Source organism: Salvia hispanica, chromosome 5 (assembly GCF_029641045.1).
Source record: "Salvia hispanica isolate PSC_SH4W2 chromosome 5, Shi_PSC_v1, whole genome shotgun sequence".
Classification (NCBI taxonomy): domain Eukaryota; kingdom Viridiplantae; phylum Streptophyta; class Magnoliopsida; order Lamiales; family Lamiaceae; genus Salvia; species Salvia hispanica.
In genome coordinates, this window is record NC_142696.1 from 43,647,419 (window position 1) to 43,667,489 (window position 20,071).

Below are 20,071 nucleotides of genomic sequence, written 5' to 3' on the forward strand. Positions count from 1 at the left end.
TATGAAATTTAAATTATAGAATTGGAAGAAATTGAAATTGAACTTCAATTCTAAATCCAAATATCTTTACAACTACCAACCATTAGATTTAAAATTAAAAGCTTCATTTCTAATTTTGCAAGTCCAATTCCATGAAACGAAACAACCTAAAGGAACTAATAAATGAACATACAAATTACCATCCAACTTTTCATTCTTTTAATTGTAAAATACATTCAATATAATGGTTGTGTGCGAGAGTTTGGTGTGTGGTTTGAGTTCAATTATAAATTAGAGTGAACTACATATATACAAATAAATTGTATCTGATCTTTCAATTTCGCACATAAATGATACTTAATTTTTATTTTATATCATTTTTGGTACCTTGTGACAAAAATAACCTCAGGTACTAAACATGTGATTTTTTTGTTATGGAGGATGTTTTTGGAAATTTCAATTAAATAATACTCCCTCCGTTCCATAGTAATAGAGGCGTTTTTCCATTTCCGTCCGTTCCATAGTAATAGAGTCATTTCCCTTTTTAGTAAAAATCAACTCATTTTTCCACACCTACTTTACCCTCTCTTACTTTTTTCTATCTTCATCTCTCTACCTTTTTCATTTTTCACTTTATTCTCTCTTTACTTAACTCACCTAACACAATTTTTCTTAATCTCCGTGCTGAAAAGTTTTGCCTCCATTACTATGGAACGGAGGGAGTACCAAATATGTGATTATTTTTTCTTCCTTTCTTATTTCTTTTTTAGTTTATTCTTCATTCTTTTTTCTTCATTTTCTTCCTTTTTTTAGTATTTTATCTTACTTTCTTCTCTCTTTTTTTCTCCTTAGTTTATTTATCTTCTTCTTTCTTTTTTTTCTTTTATCTTCTTTTTCTTCTTTCCTTTTACTTTTTTATACATACATCAATTGCATTCATAATAAAAATCAAGAACAAAAATGTCTAATTAAATTAATTATTTAAAATAATTAAATCAATTGAATATTTTTTTATTAAATTACTTTATACTCATTTTAAGATTGAAACACCCAACTAAAAATATTCAACTCTTAATATCATTATGAATACAATTCACAATTATTACTACATAATATTATATGATTCATACTCCCTCCGTCCCAGATAATTCGTCCCAGTTTTCCATTTCAGTCCGTCCCACATAATTTGTCCCATTTCACTTTTACCATTTTTGGTAGTGGACTCCATATTCCACTAACTCATTCCTACTCACATTTTATTATAAAACTATAGGATCCACATTCCACTAACTTTTTCAACCCACTTTTCATTACAATTCTTAAAACCCGTACCCGATCAAAGTGACCCGAATTATTCGGGACGGAGAGAGTAATTTATATAATTATACTATAATTATTTATTAATTACTAATAGTTTTTAGTATTATAACAATAATATTTTTATAATAATTAAATATAATTATAATTAACTATATTTAAATGATATTAAAAATAAATTAATTATTAATTTATAACATCAAAATAATAATATTAATATTGATTAATAACAATAGTATAAAGAGTGAGGAGAATGAGAGAAGATATTACAATATCACTTTTGCTACTAATTTTATGTATACGTAAAATATTCTTTATGACATAAATGAGAAAATGTATTTGTTTAGAGGGTATTTTGGGAAGAAAATTGCATCAGGTATCAAAAATGTGATTTATAGGTACCAAAAGCGATATAAAATAAAGATCAGATACCATTTACGTGCAAAAGTGAAAAAGATAAGATACCATTTATTTAGTTCACTCTATAAATTAATTGTTCCAAACACGAAATAGGAAAAAGAAAATGGGACATCATATTAATATGAATTGACGAATGTAGCCCTAGCCGAGGCTAGAAAAATTTGTCAAGATTTTTGTTTTAAGCAAGGCAAAGAAAAAAAAGCAGCCTCAACTTCATCGTCCATACTCCATTCAACACTTGGAACTCCATTTCCCTCTCTCTCTCTCTAGAATTGGATTACTCCTATTAATAGCTGAGAGAAACAATAGAGACTCCTATCATCAATTCATTCATTGACGCAGCGCAGGCAAGGCATGGCCTTTGAGCAGCAGGACCACCACCACCCCTCCCAAGAAATGCCCCTCCACTACTCCGACCACCACCACCCATCCTCCACCTCCACCTGGCTCAACCACCACCACTGGCCCAGCCCCACCGCCACCAGCGATCACAGCGGAGACAAGAGCAACTCCAACTCCAACTGGGAGAGGGACAAGTGCAAGGCCGACATCCTCTCCCACCCCCTCTACGATCAGCTTCTCTCGGCGCACGTCTCCTGCCTCCGGATTGCCACTCCCGTCGACCAGCTCCCCAGAATCGACGCCCAGCTCGCCCTCTCCCAGCAGGTCCTCGCCAAATACTCCGTCCTCGGCCACTCCCACCACCCTCTCGACGACAAAGACCTCGACAATTTCATGGTAATTTCACCAATCAATTATCACGTACTAATTCAATTCATCTTCTATAGTCAACTCTGAAGAATTGGAATCGGTTGCTTAGCTTTTGTGATGCTTTCAATCCTTAATTAGCTTGAATAACTTAGGCGGTGCCGATGAAGTCGTCGTGAAGAGCATAGTTTAGGGGAATAGTATCATTCAATTTTCAGCACCTCGATCTGATGATATTTGTGGAAGTAGTGATTCCTAAAGGAATATAGCTGGACTTCCAACTCTTGTAATGTGTGTAGGTATATCTGTTTGTCGCATCAAACTCGGAATCTCTTACTATCTCTACTCTAATTATTGGAACTCTATATTTTAGTGCTTTTGAGAATCTTATTCTTGATGTAGCTCCACTTGTGACATGCTCTGCAATCTGCATGCTTCTATATGATTTCTCCACTCAATGGACAACCTATAAACTCTTTCAACTTAGGCCCTCTATCCATTTTGTCTAATTTCACCTGTGCTGACATTGACATTGATTTGACTAAAATTGGAGTAATAATCATTCATACTTTGGTCATTGGCTAGCATTTAATGGAACAATTTACCATTTTTCTGATTGGAATATATTATTCAATGGCCTTCAAAATTGCTCTTGTGATAGATATTTGTGACCCTAAGATATGCTCTTGAAGCACTCCTGACTCCAGCTGAGATGTTCCAAAATGTTAATCATTATATTTGGGAGAAGTGGAAATCATAGTATAATCAATTATGATGTTGCAGAATCCCTAATTCTTAAAATTTAACTTTTTGCAGACACATTATGTTCTATTGCTATCCTCCTTTAAAGAACAACTGCAGCAACATGTCCGAGTTCATGCCATGGAAGCAGTCATGGCATGTTGGGAGCTTGAGCAATCTCTGCAAAGCTTGACAGGTTTTCATCTGATTCCATGTTTCCAATTCTAGTTTAAAATTGCAACCATTTTCAGTTTATGATCTGTTTTTCATACCCAAAACTCCATAACTTAGTCACAGACCATCTTTCTTCGTTCAGTCATTTCCAAAAATTTGTGGATGACTAGAAACTACCCTATTATCAGTTCAAGGGAGTAGTATGGTTTTAAAAACTACACTCACTTCAATTTTCAAAATTCTTGTGTAGGGCAGACCCATTTCCTTGATTTTTTTCGTGTGTAGAATTATTGTGCTATGCCTTTTGCTCCGTGCTTGATCTTTTATACTACTAGTACTATTTTATAGTCATTCTTTTTGGTTGGTTTCCTGGTTTGGAGGCTACACAGCTTCTCTTGTAGAAGTATCATTTCCTCCCAATTCTGCTGAACCTACCTGCTTAGCCCACTGATAATTGTCTTTGGCATAAAGGTTATTCGTTATCCATCTTGATTTGCAACCACCTTCCTGTTAAATGTATCTTTATATGCACCAACTATATACACGTTGGAATTACCTTATTGACTTTCGAAGTGACAAAGGACTAAAGTAAGTAGTAGGTCTCTTATATCACATAAGTGACCACTCAATACTCCCTCTGTTCACGATTTTCCACGTTTTGGATGACACGACCTTTAATAAAATAGTTGGTAGTGTGAGTGAAGTAAGGGTCCAACTTTAAGTACATGGAGTAGTGTGGATCCTATTACTATAAATGGAAAGTGACAATATTTTGCGGACGGATTGAAAAGGAAATTGTGGCAATCTTTTCGTGGACGGATGGAGTAGTTGAGATTAACTTGAATGCTTTTGAAATGAAAAGATCAAACTTTCTGAAAGACTGCTACTGACTTCCAGCTGTTGATATGAAACCACTATTTGATTCTCTTTTATTTGTTGCCCAATTACAAGCTAAAGTTAAATTGCCATATAACCTTTTCTCGTTCTGTTAGAGCATCATACATGGCAGATGCTACTTTATTGACTTGCTTTGTCTAAATCATTCTTCATATTTCCCTGTGCACCATCATTGATCAGACCCAAACATTTTGAATTAATGTATTGGGTATGTTCTCTACAGGTGTAGCACCGGGAGAAGGTTCAGGAGCCACCATGTCTGATGATGATGAGGACCAGGCCGATAGTGAGACTAACTTATTCGATGAAAGCCTTGATGGAGGAGACAACATGGGATTTGGTCCCCTGGTACCAAGTGAAACCGAGAGATCCTTGATGGAGCGTGTGAGGCAAGAGTTAAAGCACGAGCTCAAACAGGTGAACAAAAACTTCAAACACACTGCTTCTCCCTTGAGTTTAAATTTATCTTTTTCAAAAAAAAAGAGAAGTTTGAATTAATTTTAAGAAGACGAGCTTTCACTTTCTAGGATTATAAGGAGAAGATTGTGGATATCAGAGAAGAAATACTACGAAAAAGAAGAGCAGGAAAACTGCCTGGTGATACCACGTCAGTATTGAAAGCCTGGTGGCAGTCACATTCTAAATGGCCGTATCCTACAGTAAGCTCGTCTGGACCTCAAACAACTTCTTTGTGTCAAATTAAACCTTTATTCATCTCGACTCTTGATATTGTATAATATGCTCTCCCAGGAGGAAGATAAGGCAAGGCTGGTGCAGGAAACTGGTTTGCAACTAAAGCAGATAAACAACTGGTTCATCAATCAACGGAAAAGGAATTGGCACAGCAATCCCTCTTCTTCATCTACTCCAAAAAGCAAGCGAAAGAGGTAAGTTAGTCTCCCATATTCCCAGGTCTGAAACTTTTACGCATCCATCTGCTTGATTCTTCGATCATACAGTGGCACAGGTGCTAAAACTACTAATGAGCGATTCTCGTGAAGAAGCAACAGACAGATATATTCTTGGTCTTGTTGATCAGAAGCCCCCCCCCCCCCCCCCCCCAACATCAATAGCTATGCGCAGTGAAGAACGGGAGAGGGGAACTACTGCTGTAGCTGTATCGTGGTATTTTTTGGCATCAGACGAGAGGCCGAATCCCATAATGGATTATATATTGCTTGAAACCAATATGAATTATAGGCTTGTATATCATCTGTGGTGTTAAATACCTAGTCTATACGAGTAGAATCCTTGCAAAAGTTTTGTCTTAAACTTTGTTTTGTATGATTTCCCACGACTCAGTCATTCTCTCTGTTTTTGTTTATAAAATGTTGTGGTGCTTATTAGTTATTACTTATTAGTATAAGTTTCGTTTCGATCATTTTCTTGAATCGCAAAACAGAAAATGAAGTTTAGGATTAATATAAAGTTTCCAGGTTCCACATAATAAACTATTCTTCAAAATTTGAAGTTTGATTACTACTCCAGTTTATATATACCATTTGGGCCGATAAGTCTAACAGCCCACGTATGTGAAGAATATGGCCCATTTAATGAGCTACCCGAAACGCCGTCGTTCAGCTCAAACCAAGAGTTTAAACTTTAGAACCCCAACGGCTAGTTTCTAACTTTACATTCAAAATCTCTTTCAGCTAAAAATTACCAGAAACGAAAACCACTTCTTCCTGTCTCAAAATAGAAAGTAAAAATCAGATTGTGAAAATTCCATAAATCCGAGCAGCTTCGATCTCAATACAGTTAGAACGAAAATCCCACAAAATTATTTACAAGAAAAATGGTGTACACATACACTCCCACCTACTACACCTCATTGCAAGACTCCATCACTTCGATTTGCAAGACAATCCTCCCCTTCTCCTTGAAGAAGAGGCGGCATCCGGCCATCGCGGCGGCCGAGCAACGCCTGTCCAAGCAGCAGTCAGATAATCTCAAGTGGCAGCAGGATTCATTCCACCATATACTCAACTTGATAGGACTTTCTAAAGAAGGCATTGTTCCTGCAAATGAGGTCTCTACTTTTAGAACACACCTTCTCGACACCCTCGTTGCCTCGCCTGCTGATCACGAGCCGCCATCGATCTTGAGGGATAAGTTGATCTTCTTACAGGTCAGTCATTTACCTGCTTTCTGATGGATTTGCTAATCACAGTTATGATTTAACTAGGTTAGTTATATGTGAGTTCTTAGCTGAGATTATGCAATTTGGAGGTGGGCTTAAAGATGAAATCTTGATTTCACATTGTTACTATAGATGTCTCAAATTAGAGAAGACACGAGGAAGAAATCATGTTGTTGATATGGATTTTGTCCTAATAGGAGTTGCTCTATGCAAAATGCATATCAGAAGAAGAGTATCATGCATCAAAGAGGCCTTTGCTGCAGAGGCTTGCAGTTCAAGGAGCTGAGATCGAGGCACGGAATGTGATAGTCGGGGTGCTGCACAAGGAGACTACAAACGACGAATGGTCCGAAATAGATCTCAAAGATGACAAAGGCTCTGCCAATCAACAAGTTATCTCAGCTTCTAAAGGAGGCTTGAGAGTGAAAAGAATGAAAGGAGTTGCATCTGTTTTAGGTCTTGCATCTTTGGATAAACATGGGAAGTTGAAGGAGAATGACGCAGTTAATGCAGGCTGCAGCAGTAGATCGGACGAGAGAGGAGATGGTTTTAAGTCTATTCTCATGGAGGAGAGCTCGCCATCACCGGTGGTTGATGAGAGGAAGAGGAGTGTTAGCGGCAAGGTGAAGAAGGCGACATTGAGGGCCGCCCTTCAGAGAGAGGAAGAGGGAAGCGGTAGCTGTGGCCTACACGAGGCTAAGGGCAAAGAGAAAGTGAAACTGGGGAAGAGGGTGTGGGGATTTGATGGATTGAAGAAATGGAGGAGGATTGAACCCAGGCACGAAATAGCTCAGTTTTCATCTGTGGATGAGGAAGAAGGTTATGGCGGGAAACTCGTTCCGAATCCAGTCGGAGAGGGACCAGACACCAGGCAGATCAAGAAGAAGTTGCATCCGAATGGGGCGCCAGCTGATTTCTTCGTGGATAAGGTCTGTGATTTATACACCATTTCTGTAGAAAATGTAGGCGATGCTGAGCTTGTTTGCTTGAAAATGTGGTTGTAGGTCGTAGCAGAGAATATAAAGAAGCAGCTATCGCGAATCAGAAGAGACACAGGCGCTCATCTAACGTAAGTTTCCCAGTTTCAGAATCGATACACCATTGTTGTTTGTAGTCTTAACAAGCATTTTGTCTATTCTATCATGCTCAGAGATGATGAGATTGAAGCCATCTCGACGAGGCTTCCTGCCGACAAGGCAGACTTGAACAAGCTATTTCCAAAGTAAGGCTATCTAGTTTCATTTTTACAGCTAATGAGAAAGGTCTTAATAGTTCAATTCTTTTCTGGATGATGCAGATCATGGTGTGATCAACATGGCGAAGTCGTTTTAGACGTGGTGAGGAAGGAATTCAAGGAGCACATGAGAGAGATGGGGAATCAACGACACAACAAAATTGATGATGAGAATTCGCATCCAAATCTTAAATATTAGTAGTAGCATTGACATGTAGACATGGCCGAAATTCCTTAATCGGCCCAAATGTGTTGTTACTTATAGAATGTGGATGCTACATTCCATTCTTTGGATTTTTAAGTTATATGCACTCTCACCAGATCTATGTATACTACACAACAACTTAACAAACCATAGAGAATAGAAAATGAAACACAACTGCAGAATGGATAGATCTTATATGATTTCAGTACAAAGATCATGCGTCTTACCACAAACGGTGCAACTAGACAATGGTCATCTTGGCTAAAACAACACACCATCCCAGTACAAAGATCACACAATCTACTACATTTAATATACAGGACTGGGAAACAGTGACTCCCAGTGTAAGAATGAAAAATTTAGTACAAGCACTAACATAGGATGCTCAACTCATATTTCGATTTTGCTATTGGGTCAGCAATGATCCCAGAGTATAAATGGAAAATTGTTCCATCAAGATACATGGTCCTCAAGACCCATCTTCTCAAACAAATATGTACAAAACTAACCACCTCAAACGAATCTTAGCCCTTTGTGGAACCCAAACTCACATCTCCCCTGCAGAGTGGGCACACACTGATGCACCAGAGATGAATCAGGCATTACAGTTGAAAATTGCAGAGACACACAGATAACAGGAAACGACAGGATAAAAACAGGTGAATATGTCCACACTCTGTAATGATCACATACCCGTGTATTTCTTTAAGCCATTTGTCCACACAGGACGCATGATACTCATGATGGCATGGCAGAACTCGTATTTTGTCTCCTTCCTCATACTCAGCCAGGCATATATAACACCTGCATTGCAATTTCATCATACACAAGAACAATCAGAAGCAAAGCTCATATCAACGAAAATAACCATTTGTCATGTCGAGCTAGAATATACTATCTGGACACTCTACAAATAATGCCATTCTCTAATTGTTCACATGAGTTTTGACTTTTGAACCCATTAGTTATGGTTCCCGCTTTCTGAAATCTATCACTTTATAACTGCAGTAGTATCTATCCAACTTTAAACTGTATTACAAGTGGGGTGAGTGCAATGATTCATTTTAGGTAAGCTATTCCATTGGAGTCTAATATACATAAGAGTGATATGTGTGGTTATATGTCCAAATTTAGGATTCTTCCCGTTACCATATAGTCTCGCCTAAATTTGAACGATAAAATGAATGGAGAATGAGAATGTATTTGGATGTTTTGGTTACAGATACAAACAATCGATCAAAACCAAATATGAAATATCTTTCCATCTTGTGAAAGAAAACACCAAAGGCGATGTATTTCATTCTTTTAGCCTCAACTCTCTCTCTCTCTATCGTATTTACGAGCATAGTAATAATTTTCCATTCATAAATTGATAAGGAATGAAGAAAGAAACACGCCACCCAGTTCTAGAAAATTTCTCTTTTCTACTTAGACGAACATTGCAAAAGGAAGGACAAAACTTACTGTGATACATCATCTGCACATTCCAATTTTTCTGACTTCCCATGTGTCTTCACCAGAAAAGAATCAACAACTGATTCTGGAGCAGGAACTGAGGTCACTGACAAGGAAAGCGACAGCGGCTGTTGATGAATTTGATCAAGTACCTGTTTGACAAAGTAACCATTATGATGTCAATTATTAGGATAAATCAGAATGATGTGAACTTAAATAAGGATATACACATCAATTGAGCCCTGTTGCTCTTTGTAACATCTTAAACATAAGTTTTTACTAACATGTTTGTATAAAAAACAGTTTAGAAAAATCGGGAAACAAACAACATAAACTAATCAACTGGATCAGTTATTTCAGATCTATATAGCTATGTCTGATTTCAATTGGAGGCTTAGGTGCAGAGAATGTGGTAGTTCATTAAATTTGCAATATGAAGCGCTCTATTTATCAACCTTTAACATGGCTTATTGACTTCCAACTTCATCTATCCAATGTCACATAGTCAACAATTCCCTCTACTTACACATGTATAAATATTTATGCAGCATAAGAGCATGCATTACCAAGTTTGAAGATTATAAGAACTATGACAAAGATTACCTCAAATAATGCTTCTGCCAGCATAACTATGCGAGAAATGCCAGTGCGTGGACCAGATTCCTCAGCTAATGAACTGGACTGGCACAAGCATGAACCATCAGCATGTACTCCTCGAGGACAAGCTGGGGGTGGATAATAAGTTGAATCAAAAGTATCACCTAGTCTATCCCAGAGCTGTACAGAAAATCAAATTAATCAAATTATAACTGGCCTACTCAGATACTGAACCAAAAGACATTATGATATTCTCAGAGGCCCCACATGAACAGGATCGACACATTGATCCTGAAGTTTTCTAAGAACTGGAAACAAAATGAATAAATAAAAAAGATACAATAAAAGAATAAATCAATAAACCACCCATCACTCAGTATATTTTCAAATTATCCCCCGAAATGCAAATTTTAGAAAGAGTTGTATGCGTACCTCATGTCTGGGCATCAAATTTTGATCATTACTGCCTGGAGATCTACTTCTATGAGAACCTAAATCTCCTACAAACTCATCATCACTAAATCCACCACTAAAATCAAGGAGCTGTCTGTCAGGAAATCTCAAATGATCAGAGCCAGCAGACGAAAACAAATATGTTCTGGAATTTGTACGCCTCCTAGAACCACGCCTTGAAAACGCATCCCAAAATAATCTTCTGCTATTCCTTCTAGCCTCATGGCGGTTTATTTCAGCAGAATTAGCAGTCAAAGTATCTAATGTACTCACCACGTCAACATGATGTAGATTCTCATTTTGTCTATTTTGTTCCCTTTCTGATACCAGAAAATCCAAACCTGAAGGTGCTGCTTCCTGAGGAATATTGCCTCTCGATAAATGGAATTCCAAAGGTGAATCAGAAACAAAAGAAGAGCCAAAGTTCGAATTGGAGTAATCTATTTCCCCAGAGACATTATTTCCAACTGAAACTTCACCCAGAAAAGATTCTCTAAGAACATCACAATATACTCTGCTTGTGTTATTGAACCCTTGACCACTTTGAGATGCATCACCTTTCACGTTGCAATTTATGCCACTGATATGACCAATACTGGACATTTCATTTCCAGACAAAAGAATAGGAGATGGTTGATCTCCATATGAACTACTAGCAGTTCCATCACATCTTGAGGTGCCTATGGATTGATGAGAAGGAACCAACTCCCTACTTTCATGGAGCCATTTCCTTCTATCACTAGTATCATCATGGCTTGAACCAACTTCAAGAATAGAATTATCATATGCACCCAAAAGTCTTCTAGATGAGACCACACTTTCACTTTTGACGCTGATCAGGTCATCTCCCTTTCCCTCTGACGAATCAGAATTTCTTCTTGGCACTTTCAACTTCTTTCTACGACTATGTTCTGCAGAACTTACCAGTAATTCAGCTGGATAATCTTCCATCTACAGTAAAAAATGGCAAGCCGTATAAGTAACACCTAATATACCCACTCCTGTCAATAGATGCATATAAAACATTTAGGTGAAGAAACAAGCTATACGCATTCCCCAATAGCATATGAAAGAACAAACCGTTAATTGACCATTTAACTGAAGCTCTGAAGAGATTATCATAACACGCAGCCCATTCTTAGATACCAGAACCAAATCGGGTTGAGAACGGACTAATGTTGCTTACCAGGTAGTCCTGATAATAAATACAATGATCCTAATAAACCCAACAAGTTTAATCATTTAAAATGGATGGATTTCCAGTGCATTAATTGACATAATGAATTAGTAATTGTTCAAACACCTTTAGTAGCATTCGTTGATCATCAATCTTGTTCGAATTTGAATATTCTAAAATCCACAATTTCTGGTTTTGTAGCATTAGATTTAATCTAACCACAAGGAAGGGGCTTTCCCCCAATTGTAAATTTAATCTAACCTTATACTAGTACATTTCAGGAATGAGGGTAATTGAAGGAAACACAGATAGTAAAAAGAGTAAATCCAAATTCAATTAGCGTCCTTTTGGAATTCACATTTCATACCTCGGTGGGTGAGGAGGAGGAGGCGCCGCATATGAGAAGTGAGGAGATAGAGCGCCTGATGGTGGGGCGAGGGAATTTCCGGGGGGCGGGGCGAGAGTGGGAGGCCGAGCACGTTCGGCTGATGCCCGATCCCATCTGGTGATGATGATTCTTCTCCGTTTCTGTTCCTCTCCAACCAAAGAAAAGAAAACAAAGGTTTGTGGGGATTGTATATATCGATGATTGAAAGAAATGGCGAGGAATGAATGAGGACTCAGCTAAAATGGTGATGTTAATCGAAATCTGTCTGTCTCTGTTTGTGCGCGCGCATCTGTCGACTGTCGACATAATTTCGACTTTTATTTTATTTTTATTTTTTAAATATTTTATTTTAAATCTATATATACGGTTCGTTGCACTTCATTTCATTCATACCACTTGTTTTAATGAATATCTCATCGAAATACAAGAATTATCTGGAGAGCCTCATCGATGATATGAGGCGCGCTTTGGGGATGAGGGTCGACGACCGCGGCGAGCCCGCCACTGGAGATGCTGCTGGAGATGTCGATGCCACCAAGGATGGCCAAGAGGACTTCGACGAGTGAGATGGGGAGGGCCGCGTGTGTGAAGCTTTTAGATGTATTTTTTATTGCATTATAACTTTTTATTTTTTAATTGACCTATGTATTTTTTTAAAAAAATTTATGAGACTATCATTGCACTTTCTCCATATTTGTGTCCAATTTTAATTCTGTATTTGTGAATTTATTTGCTTGGCTAGAGTGTCGGCTGGCCTATTGCTATGCGGCAAGAAGTCCTTGATGACGTGACAGACTATGGGAAGTCCTTGATGAAGTTTTGTGGATGAGTTTTGTAGCTTGCCTATTGCTAGCATATGAGAAGTTCGTAGCTATTGTGGATGCTCTTACATTTGGAGGAACGCCTAAACCCAAATTAAGTAAAAGTATGAATTTATTTTCCTAAACTCTTTCAAATGTATGAGTCCCTTCTTTATTTTTCTTTTCATCCTTCTTCTCTACTTGATTTCCTCGGAATAACAATTTCAATAATAATTGTATCCGGTCCACGTCTAATAGGGTCAGTAAATTCAAACACACCCTTAGGGTCAGTAAATTAATGGTACATCGCTATCCATGGATCAGTAAATTAAAAGGCCTTCCAAGTAAAGTTAAGTGAAGATGAAATTTCTTTTAAGGTCATTATCAGTTAAATTAGATGGAAAATTACATTTAAATAACCATGGGGCAGAATCGATTCACTTCCATCCAACCGAAACGACAATAAATTAACTGCATGTGATTCAAGGACAATTCAATGGACACTATTTCAATTGCAATTTAATGGACAATACATGACACATTTTGTTTAGTTGCTATAATAAATAGTACTACTGCTTTTAATTAGGAGAAAACATAAAATATAACTATGGGGAATAAAATTAAGAGCATTATGAGTAGCATATATGATACAACACATTATGTAAAAAATCCCTTCCCTTTTTATACTAGGCACAATCAAATATATAATGTAAGGTACAATCATGGCGACATTGTCGTATACACAAAATTTGAGCAGTAAAAGTTATGCGTAACAAAAATATTCTTGTAAAAATGACAAATTCTTAGAAGTCAAGCTTATTGGTTGAGATGTCTTCAAATAAAATGAAGTAATTACCAAATTATAGTGACATGTTGCTTCAAAAAAAATGAAAGAAAAGAGAAACACAACATTTATTGTGGACAAAAATTTCTGTTTTATCTTTAGTCCAAAAAAATAGTTTTATTTTTTTGTTTTTCGTCCGTCCATCGAAATTAGCTCCATTCTAAAATGGAAAGTTACTCTAATTTGTTATTCACTTTTTATCCTTTCGTCTCCTATTTTATCTATATTTTCTCTTTCTCTCGTACTTTTTATCCCTTTCTATTTCATATTAATTAATTTTACATTAAAACTCATATTGTACATAACTATTTTAAATGGACCGAGGAAATATTATTTATTCGAACCTAATTAGTAAGCGTATAGTAGTAATCGATTAAAATCGATGGGCCAAACCGGGCCTAAACCCTCCCAAAGAGGAGACAAACACCATTGTAAATACTCCCTCCGTCCCAAGGAAGATGACCCATTTCTTGGGCGGCACGAGATTTTATGCAACTTTATTTTGTGTGTTAAATGGAGAGAGTAAAGTAAGAGAGAGGGGATAAGGTAGAGATAAATGGGTTTCCATTTTAAGTAATGGGTCATCTTGGTTGGGACAAACCAAAAAGGAAAGTGAGTCATCTTTAATGGGACGGAGGGAGTACATAGGAGTTCAAATAGGATGATTTTTATAGGTTATAATTAGAAAAATAATAAATATAACTAATATCTAATTAATGATTTTTATATGAATTGATCCAGTTTATGATGTTTGTGTTAAAGTAACAACATCGTGACGTCACATATCTAGCAATATTATAAACGCTCCACAACAATAGTATAAACGCTAGACAACAATTTATAGATTGCTGTATAGCGTATTGGATATTGCTGCCCGAGAAAAATTGCTGTCTAGTGTATTGAATATTGCTGGCCGAGAAAATTTACCCTTGATCATTTTTATGATTGCCACATGGCAACTGATTATTCATCCACGTGTACAAATGATTGGCTAGGAATTGTGATATGATGTTACTTTAAGAGATGTTGTCATTCTAACGTACCCCTAACCCCTATATTATGTTGTACTATTATTTATTGTATAGTTAAAAAACATGGAGTACTACATACATACTATGTATATTTTGCTGACGTGTTAATATGTTTATCGATGATTAGCCCCACAATTGTTTATAAAAGGGGTTGCTTTTTTCTACATTTAATTTAAAAATGACTGAAATAACACACTTGCATCAATGTGGTGAGAAATGATACTTACTACATATGGTGCACTGTAGTCGGAATTCCAATTCATATAGAAATGATGAACCTTCAAATTTCTAGACAGTCAATGCATATGCATTTAATACTCTTATCCATGTAATACAAGGACAACACATGGCCAAATGATACATACATTATCATTTAATTTATCTATATTTATTATTCACACACATACACACCTTGCATTCATTATGATTCATTATGTGCAGTAGAAAGCACCTATATTTATTGCACATGACACATACACATCTATTTATCGTTTTGAACACTTCATGTCTTCTATGTATGCCTATGTGCGCGCAATATGGTCCTAATTTAATGCAAGAATTTTAATCATAGAAATAGATTCACTTTTTTTTTTTTCACCAATTAATATCACTTGTATTGTACCAATGTAGACTCTTCATAACTAGCAATTATTTCTCATGTTTCTTTTACATTAATATAGAAAATGTATACGAGTCAGTACGACTTATAATAAAAAAAAAAAAGAAATTTAGTAGGAGTACTTCTTGTTCTACAATAAGAAATACAAATAATGAAATCAGTTCAGTATACTCAAATAAACACGATATACTGAATATTCAGTGTTTTTACGGTACCATAAGTCTGATATATCAATATTTTGATATTTTTCATATTCAGTATTCTAACACATGAAGATCATTATTTTGTTTTCTTATACTAGTTGAGTGACGTTCATCACATGCACATACATAGTTAATTGAATTTTGACATGTACTAGTTGACTTTAAAATTCAAAATACATAATTTGGTTGTGCCCTTAAATTGCTTTATGTCGTTGTATGTGGACCGTGCATGATTAATGTTATTATGCTGTTTGCTAAAATTATACAAGTTCTACATATTCTTTATAGAAAAAAACCGATGTTTATCTATTTATTTGCCTATTCTTCATTACAATAGCTAAATTTAATTTGTATAAATGGGGATTAAAATACAAATATGAATATGAGACACATACAAGATTTCATGTAAAAAGATTGTGGCGGCTACAATAAGCACATCATGAATTACATATACTATTATACTAATCAGCATTAAATTAAAGTTATGAACTACAAAGAGTCCGATAATTAGATTGTGACAAACATGCATCCGATAAACTAATCATGCATTCATCATATTTTTGTTTACAAAATCTTACTAGCTAGTTTCTAACCCAAAACATAAGTGGCAATTAACATACTGTATTTAATTTCTACCTGTTCACAATATAGGATTGCTGTAGCTAATTTACATATGCATAGTTTAATTATTCCATAGATTGATATATGAAGCTTAGTTGTGAATCGGAGGTTTTCTTCTTGCCTGAGAATAATCCATTCCGGCTATGTCTAGTATACCCGGATATGTCTCGTCGGCCGCCATCCGTTGCTCAGCCATGGATGATGAATTCACTTTTGTAGCTGATTTTTCTTTGTTGCTGTTTTTCTCATTCTGTACATGAACCACAAAAATCATCTATCTAAGGTCATTTTTCTCCCCACTAAATCATGTATGGATAATTGAGTAGTATATTTCATGTGTTTAATTTCAGCATGTGATTGAGAAACTAACCAACCTTAGCAACGGTTGCGGTCGTTGGAATCGGAGATGTGATCATTAGTTTTCTAGCTCTTCCTGCAAACAAGATTGGGTTAAACCAATTAATAATAGTAACAACGCTAAAATGTTATCTTGGTAACTGTACAAAATAACAGACATTCTAAGGCTCAGAAATCTTTATAACTATTGCTCAAGATAAGCTTTATTTTCTTCTTTTCTACCTGAGAAATTCTTGCTTTCCCACACGCTGTTATCGACATCTTTGTCAGTCTTTTCCTCGAGAGTTTTCTGTAGCACAAGAGAGAAAAAAAAGAGAGATTTTCTTTATTAATCAAGTCTGCTAAGTTATGAAACCCAATCAAATTTATTATGTGACTCAAAGTAGATGAGAATTAAATACTTACATGGCTCATGAATTGCTGACTACTATGAGTTAAACTTCCTTTTCTGATCACTCCCATACCTTCACAGTATATAACAGCAACAAATTTCAAATATATGAACACGAAACGAAACTCGAGAAGATGATTAAATTAATGTTAACACACCTTGAGCTTGATGAATGATGAGAAGTAATAGAAGTAGCAGAGATATGGCAGACTTCATAATTGCTTGTTTAGGAGAGAACAATAATTTTATAGGACAGTGTTCGGATTTAGAACTATCTTAAATGAATCAAGATTTGGAATGTGGAGGAAGAATATGTCTTACACCTTCAACATATATGACAAGAAGCCAGGCTCAGATCTTTTGTTTATATACACAAACATGTTACATCGCCAAATCAAAAATGTGCAAGACCACAATGGTCCCATTCTAGTTCCTCGATGATATGACATGGTTTTAATGCTATTTGGACTCATATATATCATTCTTTTTTATTAATGTTGTTAGAGTTATTGTTCAGTTGATTAGTCTTACTTTGAAAAGTGACACTAAATTAGTGAGTTGAAAATTCCTGATAAGGTATAGTTAACAACTTAATGTTGCTTCAAAGTCGTTTTCTTATGTGGACAAAACTGAGATTGAGGGCTCCATTCCCTTTGAATTTGCAAATATTTCATTAAAAATCCCAAACAAGAATGCTTGTTGTGAAATGAAAAGATGGTACCAGCAATAATGCCTGAAATATACCTCAATTTCATAAGAGTTACTTTCTATTACCAACCACATATTGGTGGAGATGGTTCATGCAATTGGATTTGAGTCTTGACCCACCGGGCTTCATCTAGAATATATGCACTTCAGACTTCGACACGCAAAGACAAAGAGTTTTATATTCACTGGGGCCTGTTTTGATACCATATAGAAATGAGTTATTCACCACCTTAAAGGGCCTAACAATAGGGATGGTTAATAAATAAAATGTAGATGAGACAAGATCATCATCAAGTCGATGTGGGACAAGAATTGAGAATTTTCAATAACGCGTTTAAATGTAGGAGAATCTTATGTCAGATTGTTTGACATGTATACAAAAATAGGGCATGCAAGGCGATATGAATTTGGATTGAAATATGAGTATAGTAAGACGATCCGACAAAAGCCACCATCATGTAAAGCTATAATGGCATCATTCATCTCCCTCTCACTTTCTCTCTCTTGAGCTAGGGCACAGGGTAATTTGCTTGTCTGTTCAACGTAGCTGGCAAACAGGAATGGGCAATGGGTAGGACCCCATCCAACAACAACATGTTTGAATTCAATGGTAAAGCAGTATATAGCACAATTTGGCTTACTTCATATTGAGATTACTTTTGGAATAATGAACATTTCATTTAGGCGTGGTGCTATATGAAAAATTACTGTATTAAAAAAGAAGTGGAGTTTACCGATCGATTTATTTCAACATAAATCTCAAAGGTGATACCCTTTAATTATCTATGAAGAACAAACGTCTTAACAAATATTGTCGCTACGAACGAATTTCTCTGTCCGCTATTAGCATTTCCATTTCATGACGACATGGGTTTTAAGAAAGGTTAAAAATAAGTAGCTGAGAAAAAAGTTAGTAGAATATGGGTCTCATTTGTATATAGTTTTTAAATGAAATGTGAGTGGAATAAGAGACCCTATTACTATTTATAATAAAAATGAATCGAGATTTATATTCGTGGGCAGACTAAAATGAAAAATGAGACTCCTATTCGCGGACGGAGGTTGTATATATTACTCTCTCGGTCCATAAAAAATGTCACATTTTTCTTTTTTAGTTTGTCCCACTAAAGATGTCACATTTTTACTTTTAGAAAAAATTATCTCTCACACTAATATAAATAGTATTATATTTTTTCTCTCCATTTAAATTACAAAGCAAAACCTCTTAAAATTTCGTATCATCTCACAAGTAGGACATTTTTTTTGGGACGGAAGGAGTACCAAATGGCGGCTTCCGTTGGTAAGTTTTCATCCGAAACTATCATTACAACGATGAAGTAGTATGTCGGTAAATAATAAACATTTATTGAAGTCGTTTACCGACAAATTAGTATTCATCAATAACTCAGCTTTGGATTTTTTTTACTCCACTATTTTTTCGTCGATGATTATAGGTTTCAATTTTATGTTTCATTTCTTATTTTGTTATTTATTTTAGTATTCCCTTAAGTCTCTTAATTTTTGTTACAATTTGATCAGATACATTTTTGTTACACTTTGATCAGACACGTGATTTAAGAAATGCAATGAAAAATTAATTGAAAAAATTAGTGTAGAGTGAATCCTATTTTTATACTCCCATCCCCAAAGAATATGCACTTTGAATTTAGCACAAGTTTTAATACAAAATTAGTAAAGTAAGAGAAAGGTAAAAAGAAAAAGTAAATAAAATATTGTTAGTGGAAAATGAGTCTCACCTCATTGGAGAGAAAATAGTTTTCAAAATTAGGAAGTGCATATTCTTGTGGGAGGACTAAAAAGGAAAGAATGCATATTCTTGTGGGACGGATGAAATATATATTAGTTTTATAATAAAATGTGAGTTGGAATGAGTTAGTGGAATATGTGGTCCACTACTAAAATGGTGAAAAGCGATGTGACAAATTTTACATGACGGACATAAATAAAAAAAATGTGACAAAATTTAAGGAACTGAAGGGTATTTATTTTGTACAAACTAATAATAAAACAACAATAACAATAGTTCAAACAAAATGTATCACTCTATGATAGATATGCAATTAAAGGGGAGTGTTATATTGCTAACTTAATACTTAATTGTTAACTACAATTAAATAATAGTCATTAGATATTCAAATTAAGGGCCTAGATCATCAAGTCTGAAATGTCAATACGATCAACAAAAAACGTCAATAATGGTATTAATGTCAATTTACAATAAATAAGTTGTAACTAACTTTTGAAAAATATCTCATAATTTTAAAATACATATAACTTTCTCGATTAAAATTTTTTTTTTGCACAACATATATCAAATTAAAGATAATTTCATAAGGATTCTAACGAGATCTCACTTGCATATGTTTGTTTTTTTTTTTTTTTTTTTTTTTTTTTTTTTTTTTTTTCAAAAATTAACTCCTACCTGAAGGAAGATATTATATATAAACTCCTAAGAAAGGAGGAAATTACAACTGAGGTTAAGAGGGCTCGAACTCGGCACCTCATACATTGATGTCTAAGCTGCTTGCCACTAGGACAAAGGCTCTGGACATCTCACTTGCATATGTTCCGTTGAAAAAAATTCCGAAATT

At 35.4% G+C, this 20,071-nt stretch overlaps 4 protein-coding genes across 6 annotated transcripts; 2 read left to right on the forward strand and 2 right to left on the reverse strand.

The window, feature by feature from the left end:
• Nucleotides 1-1,926: 1,926 nt before the first annotated feature.
• Nucleotides 1,927-5,589, forward strand: LOC125190545 (homeobox protein knotted-1-like LET12). The gene is made up of 6 exons (XM_048087874.2): nt 1,927-2,454; nt 3,241-3,361; nt 4,460-4,653; nt 4,764-4,895; nt 4,987-5,123; nt 5,196-5,589. Exons 1-6 carry the CDS (start codon nt 2,071-2,073, stop codon nt 5,233-5,235), a joined length of 1,008 nt encoding a protein of 335 aa, XP_047943831.1. The 5' UTR covers nt 1,927-2,070; the 3' UTR covers nt 5,236-5,589.
• Nucleotides 5,590-5,711: 122 nt separating this feature from the next.
• On the forward strand, nt 5,712-7,911 carry LOC125190868 (uncharacterized). Its single transcript, XM_048088282.2, has 5 exons — nt 5,712-6,364; nt 6,574-7,305; nt 7,381-7,445; nt 7,527-7,598; nt 7,674-7,911. The coding sequence occupies exons 1-5, from the start codon at nt 6,032-6,034 to the stop codon at nt 7,807-7,809; spliced, it is 1,338 nt and encodes a 445-aa protein (XP_047944239.1). The 5' UTR covers nt 5,712-6,031; the 3' UTR covers nt 7,810-7,911.
• Nucleotides 7,912-7,990: 79 nt separating this feature from the next.
• Nucleotides 7,991-12,160, reverse strand: LOC125186703 (uncharacterized). 2 transcript variants are annotated; one of them, XM_048083126.2, is made up of 6 exons: nt 11,865-12,160; nt 10,300-11,271; nt 9,874-10,047; nt 9,280-9,422; nt 8,509-8,619; nt 7,991-8,391 (listed from the first exon to the last, which is right to left on the reverse strand). In XM_048083126.2, the coding sequence occupies exons 1-6, from the start codon at nt 11,997-11,999 to the stop codon at nt 8,340-8,342; spliced, it is 1,587 nt and encodes a 528-aa protein (XP_047939083.2). In that variant the 5' UTR covers nt 12,000-12,160; the 3' UTR covers nt 7,991-8,339. The 2 variants fall into 2 exon arrangements, with proteins under 2 accessions (XP_047939083.2, XP_047939085.2); XM_048083128.2 differs by having other exon boundaries at nt 10,300-11,321; nt 11,865-11,992.
• A 3,750-nt stretch (nt 12,161-15,910) lies between these two features.
• On the reverse strand, nt 15,911-17,123 carry LOC125191191 (uncharacterized). 2 transcript variants are annotated; one of them, XM_048088689.2, is made up of 5 exons: nt 16,910-17,123; nt 16,766-16,824; nt 16,583-16,649; nt 16,378-16,436; nt 15,911-16,277 (listed from the first exon to the last, which is right to left on the reverse strand). In XM_048088689.2, the coding sequence occupies exons 1-5, from the start codon at nt 16,965-16,967 to the stop codon at nt 16,095-16,097; spliced, it is 426 nt and encodes a 141-aa protein (XP_047944646.1). In that variant the 5' UTR covers nt 16,968-17,123; the 3' UTR covers nt 15,911-16,094. The 2 variants fall into 2 exon arrangements, with proteins under 2 accessions (XP_047944646.1, XP_047944647.1); XM_048088690.2 differs by having other exon boundaries at nt 15,911-16,253; nt 16,910-17,103.
• Between the last annotated feature and the right edge of the window lie 2,948 nt (nt 17,124-20,071).